General features: G+C 33.3%; 1 protein-coding gene across 1 annotated transcript; it reads left to right on the top strand.

The window, feature by feature from the left end:
- The first annotated feature begins 491 nt into the window (after positions 1–491).
- On the top strand, positions 492–6230 carry LOC105155885 (glutamate receptor 2.8). Its single transcript, XM_011071869.3, has 5 exons — positions 492–814; positions 3004–4328; positions 4424–4739; positions 4827–5215; positions 5564–6230. Exons 1-5 carry the CDS (start codon positions 514–516, stop codon positions 6092–6094), a joined length of 2862 nt encoding a protein of 953 aa, XP_011070171.1. The 5' UTR covers positions 492–513; the 3' UTR covers positions 6095–6230.
- The last annotated feature ends 3078 nt before the right edge of the window (positions 6231–9308 follow it).

The following is a 9308-nucleotide window of genomic DNA, read 5'->3' as shown; positions in this document are numbered from 1 at the left end:
TTCTAATGATATCTTCTAGTTTCAATTTATTTTTATTTAGAAAAAAAATTATTCACATTGTTTTATATATGTCAAATAGAACAAAAGATGCAACAGAATTTAGTATCTAAAAATTTCAATCAGTAGCAAAATGCCAAAAGATTAATGAATTATATATATAATGTCAAAATCAAGGTATATAATGTCAAAATCAAGGTATCTCTAAGCTTTTCCTAGGAAATTTCCCAGAATGATCTTTGTCAAATGACACCAGTGTAAGAGATCTTGCAGCTAGCAGCGGGACATTCACTTCCGGCGTAGTTACTGCCTACAGCCTAAGATTCAAAGAAACCCTTTGGCGTAACGTCCCAAGCTAACCCAAATTAAATACGCGTTCCGATTGAATTATTCAACATGTTGTTGCTATCAGAAGTTCATGTCTGAATACAACCCTTTTTTCTATATATAATAATTAATCCCAAGTTGGTGGGTAGATATTAGAAATTTGAATACTATCGCTAGCAACCTACCGATATGCCAAACAATATCCAACGCTCCCGTTTCGCTGTCGCCCGTATTCTGATTCTCTTCTTCATTACCAGTTGTTTTGCTCGTGCTGCTACCCATGCTATTGAGCATAGAAGCTCTGAGCAAGCGCGAGCCTCAGTCGTCCCCGTCGGGGTGGTTCTTGACCTAGACTCGCCGTTGGGCACCATGGCGGATTTGTGCATGGAAATGGCGGTCTCGGACTTTTATGCCGCTCATCCAAACTATACTACTAGATTGCGGTTGCACACCAAGACTGCGAAGAGTGTTCTTGAGGCTAATTTTGCAGGTAATTTCTTTGTAACTGAGTACGAACTTTAGCATATTGTGATTATGGACTGGATTTTTCGTATTTTATTTAATAAGAGTTTAATGCAATTTACATTCATGTGATAATGCAAATTATCCTGTCCTATAAAAAAATAATAGCAATTTATCGGTCTGTATTTTTTTAAAAATGAAGCAATTCACCTCTCTTTCTAAGGAGATAAATTAGTTCATCTTGCAAAACACAAGATGGTAAATTGCTGCATTTTTAAAAGCATAGAAAGGTAAATTGCTATGTTTTTTTCTCATTGGGGTATAATTTGCTTATTTTGTAATAGCACAAGGAGGTTGCTTGCATTTTTTCCGTTTAATATATACACGTCATTTATACAAAAATAATATTTATTTATTTTATTTTAAGAAAATTATTTTATATACATTGTATATTAAATAAAATAGAACATACAATAAAATTTAGAGCTGGATAAATCCAATTCGATATATTAATTTGATATCAAAATGATATTGACATATAGATATATGTATCAACATCAATATCAAGACGTTGTCGTCTAAATCTTTTATTTCTTGGGATATTTAAATTTTATTTTTCGTTCCTTCTAAATTGATTATAGAGTTATAGTGTGCTTGATGTATTAGAATACGTTGAAGGTGTCGTAAAACGTAATATGTTCAAACTGACGTATTAATTTTTTTAGTTAATTTAAGGTCAAAGTCAACTATATATAGAATATATATTTACACGTGCTTGATACGAAAATTTTGACTCGTTCAAGAATAATTAATCTATCTTTTTTAGGTTTTCATAATGATGATCATGGTGCAATCCATAATTAGTGCCTCAAATTTAATTTATAACTAAAATATTTATTATAATTTTTAGCAGCATAGCTAATATTTTTACATTATTTACAATGACTAATATATAATCATTGTGCAATTATAATTAATTAATATTAATCAAAAAAATTTTACCTTTAATTGTAATAATTAATCGCCAAGATAAATGGTAATTCCCCTAGTCTAATATATAGAAGTTCTGTAGAGCCGTTTCAACCTAAAACTAAGTAAAAATCCATTTTGATATGTGAACTCCTTGATTAGTTGTTGTATCAATGATTTGACAGAAATGGGTTAGGGCCTATTTTGATTTAGTTTCATTTGTTACGATTTTTCACATTGTAATTATAAGTTTAATATTTTTTTAAGTTTAGTCCTTACATGCATTTTTTCTACAATAATTGATTGAGCCAACAACGTTCTCATCCTCATTTTTATACACTTTTTATTAATTATTAAACAAAAAATGTAGGTAAGAATTAAAATTGAAAAAAAATTCAATTTATGAAAGGAAATGTTAATAAATTTTGATACATGGAACTAAATTAAAAAATCACTTAACATATAAGACAAAAATACAATTTTCCCATTGGTGTATCTTGACAAACGAATTTCCATGTGGCTGAGGAGTTGAATAGACAACCAACCAAAAAACTAAAATAAAATAAAATGTCTAAGGACGTGGAGCAATAAATTTTTTAAAGACTAGTTCAATAGATGATATTGACCAATTTTCTTGATCTAAAACTTATATCAGTTATGTTAGAACTCTTCCACTGAGTAGGTATTTTTTAGTTATACTTTATTTTGTTACAGAATTTTTTTTTTATTTTTTTATTAATACATAAGGTAAATTGTATTTAATCCGATATTTGTGTCTATAAACCAAAATACGACGTCACGTAATTATCGGATATTATTTAAAATACTAAAAATATTCACAAAAGTATGATAATAAAGTTTTCTAGCAAAAACTTTACATAAAATTTGCTAGAAATAAACGAGAATAGAAAAGGAAATAAGACTGAGGAAATGATTGAATGTTACTTTAGGAAAAAGTAATATTTTTGGTTCTATAAGTTAGACCCGTTTTATTTTTTATTTCATTTATTACGGGATTAACACTTTTAATTAGTTCCGTAATTTACAAAAATTATCACTTTTGATCTCCATCCACTTTTTTATCTATAATTTAACGGTCCATGTCCTTGTCTCCATATAGTGATGATGGTGGGTTTTTTTTTTTTGTTTTTTCCGATTTAGAGGATGGTGGGTTTTATGGTGGACGAAATGGTGTTTCAAATAATTGTTTGGATAAGGTAAATATATGTATTTGAATCTTTTGTGCAGTTCTAGAGATGTTGCAGCATGAAGAAGTTCATGGGATAGTAGGGACACAGGATCCAATTGAAGAAACATTCTTTGTGGAGCTTGGAGAAAAAGTTCATATGCCGATTATCTCCTTCACTGCAAGAACTTCGACTCTCTCCTACAAAGAAAACCGCTACTTTGTCAGGGCAACACCGGATGATGCCATTCAAGCACAGGTACTTGCAACGATCTGCCAGGGATTTGAATGGCATGAGGTGGTTGTTTTGTACGAGGACACCGATTATGGTAATCAGTTTCTTTCTTATATGAATAAGGCATTTCAAGAGGTTGAAATTAGGCTAGCATATGGGATTGCTTTTTCTAGTTCTGCTGAGGATAGTCATCTTGTGCAACAATTGGACAAGTTAAGAACACAGCAGACAAGGGTCTTCGTAGTGCACATGAACCCTTATCTTGGTTTTCGTTTGTTCAATCTTGCTAAAAAAGTAGGAGTTATGAGTGAAGGGTTTGCGTGGATCATGACGGATAGTTTATCCAACTTTGTGAACTCCATGGATACTGTCACTCGTGATTCAATGCAAGGAGTTCTAGGCATAAGACCTTACATATCGCACTCAGAAGATCTTGAAAGTTTTCAAGAAAGGTGGAAAAGGAATATGATACTCAAGAACACTACCGGTCCACTTATGAAACTAAATGCTTATTGCTTATGGGCATACGACGCAGTGACTGCATTGGCTATTGCAATAGAGAATATTGCACCATTAAATTCAACCTTATTTGATATTAATGTAACTCGAAATGGGACAGATAAGAGATTGAGAATCTCAAGAATTGGTCCCCAGCTTCTCGATAAATTATCAAGCACAAAATTTAGGGGCTTGAGTGGAGACTTTGAGTTGGTTGATGGGAAACTGAAGCAATCTGCATTTGAGATATTCAATGTCATTGGAAATGGAGAGAAAAGTGTAGGATACTGGACAAGAAATAGAGGCATAACAAGGGAATTGAATTCAACTGGTACAACAATATACTCGACATCAGTGAAAGAACTCAAAAGTATCACATGGCCCGGAGATTCTGTTATACGACCAAAGGGATGGGCTATCCCTGCAACTGGGAAGCTGAGAGTTGGACTTCCTTGGAAACATGGATTCACAGAATTTGTTAATGTGATTATTGATCCTGCAACAAAACAAACAAATGCAACTGGATTTTCGATAAGTATCTTCTTGGCTACCTTGGATTTGTTGCCTTTCCCAATCAATTATGAATTTTATCATTATAATGATACAAAAAATATTGATTGGAGCTATGACGACATGCTGCATGAGATACCTCAGGTAATTTTGATCTCAACTTGTGTTAATTTATTTTTGTTTTTTGATACTTAAAGAGATCGCTATCATTTTATTCTACTTTCTCTTTTCCAAACTAGAAATTTGATATGGTAGTGGGAGATACTACAATTTGGGCTCCAAGAGCAGCATATGTTGATTTCTCACTCCCCTATTCTGAATCAGGAGTCATTCTAGTGGTTAAAAATAAGAAGCCATTTGACATGTGGATCTTTGTTAAGCCTTTGAGGTGGGATCTTTGGTTGGCAATAATCGTAGCATGCTTTCTGATGGGAATAGTTCTTCACATATTGGAACGTCGGGTTACTAGAGAAGACACGGATTTGTTAAGCGCAAACACGGAGCGACCTAGAATGGTTTATTGGTCTCCAGTAGCAGTTCTTGCTTTCCCTGAAAGTAAGATGATTTCTTACACTCAATTCTATAAGCATTCTCACCTTATGATTCAAAATTAACAGCTTTTTCCTCTTGTACTTTTGTTAGGGAATATGGTCTCAAATAACTGGTCCTTTTTTGTGTTGGTGGTTTGGTTGTTCATGGCATTCATTCTGATGCAAAGCTACACGGCTAACTTATCAGCAATTCTGACAGTTGACCAGTTAAAGTTTGCATTTTCTGACAATTATTATATCGGTTGCCAAGAGGGTTCGTTCATGAAAGAATTTTTGATAGAGCAACTACATATTAGCGCATCAAGGCTCAGGACCTACTCTTCAGCCGAAGATTACCATAATGCTATGTCCTTGGGAAGCAAAAACGGAGGCATAGATGCCATATTTGATGAGATTCCTTACATGAAGCTTTTTCTCAACAAATACGACTCTCAATATAAAATGGTCGGGCCGACGTACAGGACTGGTGGTTTCAGCTTTGTAAGTTTCCATACTTAATTAGCTTATGCATTAGGTGATTTTTGCCACAGCTCTATATAAGATGACCTCACAATGACATTCAACATGAAGAACTCTCTATTTCTTTAGTTTAGAGTCAACACATACACATAATCTCTTATACAATGTAGGAAAGCTAGACAAGAGATATATTTTTCAACTTGCATATATTCATCAAAATCTCAATTAGGCTCTTGATGGAACTCAGTCATTTTATACTGAAATGACCTTATTCACACACATAACGATAACTAGCATGTATATGTTGAAGTTCTGATATTGATTGTGGCTCGAAAGTTTTACGATTCTTGTTACATATACTTTGTTCAGGCTTTTCCCCGTGGTTCTCCCTTAGTTTCACATTTCTCAAAGGCAATCATGGATGTTACTCAAGGTCCAAACATGACAGCTATTGAACAGGAAAATTTCGGACCTGGATACTCTTCCCAGGATCCACTTTCCTCGACGATCTCACAACAGACATCCAGTCTTACTTTGCATGACTTTGCAGGCCTCTTCCTTATTATAGGATCAGTAACAATATTTGCACTTTTCTGCTCAGAGACGACAATTGGACGAAAAGTAATTGATAAAGCCGAAAATTTCATCCCAGATTGCTTGCGTTCTAAGACTTCACAAGGTAATTCAATGCAGAATTCTCGTGCTGATGATGGAGATTTAGGACAAGGAAGAGATGATGAGGAAATTCCCGAACCCGTGCAAGACAATGTGAGTAATCCTAGAGAAGACACAGATGCACGTGTTGTTGGAGAGGTGGAACTGATCCATGAAATTGGCTCCAGTAATTCTCAAAATTTTGGAATGAGAATTGAGTGTAATGAGGAGAGAAGAAACTCATAATGCCATTAAAACATTTGTTCTGTCTTAGTTGTTAGTTGTCCATAGGGCATTCTCCATTTACATATATGTAACTAGTGTTCCATTATTCATATTTAATGCATATATGCTACGATTTTTCAGTCCTGTTGCCTGCAAACCGCTCTACGTAGAAACTGGGAAAACCTATTGCTCGTCTAAGTCTTTTCAAATAAATAGTTTTTTATTTTTTGAGTATACATTATAAGTCTCAATATTTATAATTATATCAATTTAGATATCATAATCAATTTATCACCATTTAATAATGTCTATAATCACCGACAACTATTATTGTAGTAAACAAATAAATATTATTAAAATGTACTAATACCATAGTCATGGGTCTTAATTTCACATGAGAGCTCAATTTCGACAACTAACTAGGACCCCATTTGTGTGAAATTAAACTTGAAAAAAAATTACTATGAGTTATAATTTTATTAGTTATGGACTAAAATCTTGGTAAATAACTCAGGGTATATACCATAAAAACTCTTTTTTGTCCTGGCTATGAGTCACAGTAAATTTTTTTGCCAAGACTTTTAGCCATAACAAATGCTAAACTATTATCACAAAAATCACAACCAATAACCGTTGTATAGCTGTGGTCAATGACTACTTATAACTATAAGTATTTATTTTTAGTTATGATAATTAAATATGGTTATATGTATTTTATAGTGTTAGCATAGTACGCTATGAGTTTGGTGAGATTGGAAGAGGAAAAAGTATAATTTAGATTAAGTATAAAACTTTTCTAAATATTTAGAGTTGTACTAAATATTTTTTCTTTTTGATTTTTCTAATCTACTGTGAGAAGTAAAATGATATGCAAGGAAAGCAAAAAAGATTATGTGATACAGAGAAACAAAATAAACACTTTTTAAACAACATTCGTAATTAACTTTTTAAATACTAAGATTTTTAGATGAAAGAGTTAAGATTGTCTTAAAATAGAACAAAATGCAAGCACTCCCCTATATTAATCATATATAACAATTTAACCCTCGATATAAAATAAGTAATTTATCCCCTCTTCTTATAAATAGAACAAAAAAGAATCTCTCCATCTTGTGGTGTAGTTCATGCACAGGTCGATCTCGTTGGTTCTCAGATTTTAGGTGGTATAAAGACTATTTTATTAGAGGGAAAAATGCAGCGCACCCCCCTGTGATATGGGCAATGTGCATGATACCCCCATGTGATATAAAAAATACCAAAGTACCTCTCTGTGAAAGTTTTATTGGAGCAATTGGACCCTTGCGAGTGGAAAGTGTGACGCACGCGCCAATATTGCGACTGGGGGCCATATTTATGTTGTTTTTTTGATAATTTTGCCCCTCTTTCATCAAATGAAAGAGATTAAATGCAAAATACCCCGCTGTGTTAGTGTAACGAACAAATTACTCCCCTGCATTTTTTCCCAAATAAAAGTGCAGCAACTTGCTCATATGTTATTGCAATTTCTCCTTCTTCCACTTGTTTCTCACGTTTTTTTCTCTAAAAATAGAGAAAATGTCAAGGTCATCTACCTCATTCCATATTTTAACTTTTTTGGCATTTTTGTGACTGGATTCCTCATTCTTAAATTTCAGAAATAGAAGTTGAAAATGTACAGAAAAAATAAACACCAACACTAAACAAAATTGACAAAAATATAAAATTGAACTCCATTAGAAAGGATTGAAACTTGATATTTTTTTTACTACCACATATCAAAAGGAACTGAGTGCCATATTATAGACAGTTTTTTTCACATTTACAAAAGGAGGCCATTTACCCAAAAAAAAAAGGCTATTTACAAGATGATTATGCAGTCTAAACTACTCTTGTTGTATTCTCTTTTGTCTCTCTTTCGTCTTGTCCAAAACTTGTGAAATAGTTGGCATCTTGTTGTATCTCCTAGTTACAGGTATTGAAGAAGCTGTTGGAGTATCATTCCTCAACAAGGATGCATTTCTAGGGCCTTGATAGCCTACCTGCTACTTCATTAAATTTGAATTTAGAAAATATTTGCTGCAGCTGGGTTGGTTTAAAAGTATTTTAATAAAGAAGAACATACCTGGGTTGCAAAGTCTGGTGCAGGTGCAGGTGGTTGTACTGCATTGTTGTTTTTCTCTTTCCTTTTAATGTAACCTGCAAATTGTGATCAGAAATGAGTTTAAAAAAAAAAGATGTAGGGATAAAACAGAAAGAGCATAATTCATTGAACATGCTTGATGTTACTTTTTTACTTGGTTGCTCCTGACTTAAAGGGGGGGGGGGCTTGAGATCCATGTGGGATTTCTTCTGGAATAGCAACATTTGCGTGCAAAAAAATTAATTTTGTTACATAAGACATATTAAAAAAACTAGCACAAACCTTGAAAAACTTCGACTTTTGATGTATTTCATTCTTGCAGCTGCAGTTGGGTTGGTTTAAAAGTATTTTAATAAAGAAGAACATACCTGAGTTGCAAAGTCTGGTATAGGTGCGGTGGTTGTACTACATTGCTGCTTTTTCTTTTTCCTTTTGATGTAGCCTGCAAATTATGAAAAAAAATGAGTTTAAAAAAAGATGAAGGGATAAAACAGAAAGAACATAATTCATTGAGCATGCTTGATGTTACCTTTTTACTTTGTTGCTCCTGACTTAAAGGGGGGGGGAGGCTTGAGATCCATGTGGGATTTCTTCTAGAACAGCAACATTTGCCTGCAAAAAAAATTAATTTTGTTACATAACAAATTAAAATTATTATATGACATTAAAAAACTGACACAAACCTTGAAAAACTTCGACTTTGGATGTATTTCATTCTTGCAGCTGCAGCTGGGTTGGTTTAAAAGTATTTTAATAAAGAAGAACATACCTGGGTTACAAAGTCTGGTGCAGGTGCAGGTGCAGGTGGTTGTACTACATTGCTGCTTTTTCTTGTTCCTTTTGATGTAGCCTGCAAATTGTGAAAAAAAATGAGTTTAAAAAAAAGATGAAGGGATAAAACAGAAAGAGCATAGTTCATTGAGCATGCTTGACGTTACCTTTTTACTTGGTTGCTCCTGACTTAAAGGGGGGGGGGGCTTGAGATCCATGTGGGATTTCTTCTGGAACAGCAACATTTGCCTGCAAAAAAAATTAATTTTGTTACATAACAAATTAAAATTATTATATGACATATTAAAAAACTGACACAAACCTTGAAAAACTTCTACTTTGGAT

Source organism: Sesamum indicum, linkage group LG2, assembly GCF_026168435.1.
Source record: "Sesamum indicum cultivar Baizhima isolate 11 linkage group LG2, ASM2616843v1, whole genome shotgun sequence".
Lineage (NCBI taxonomy): Eukaryota > Viridiplantae > Streptophyta > Magnoliopsida > Lamiales > Pedaliaceae > Sesamum > Sesamum indicum.
The sequence above is the reverse complement of the archived record's forward strand: the minus strand, read 5'-3'. Positions and strand labels throughout refer to the sequence as shown.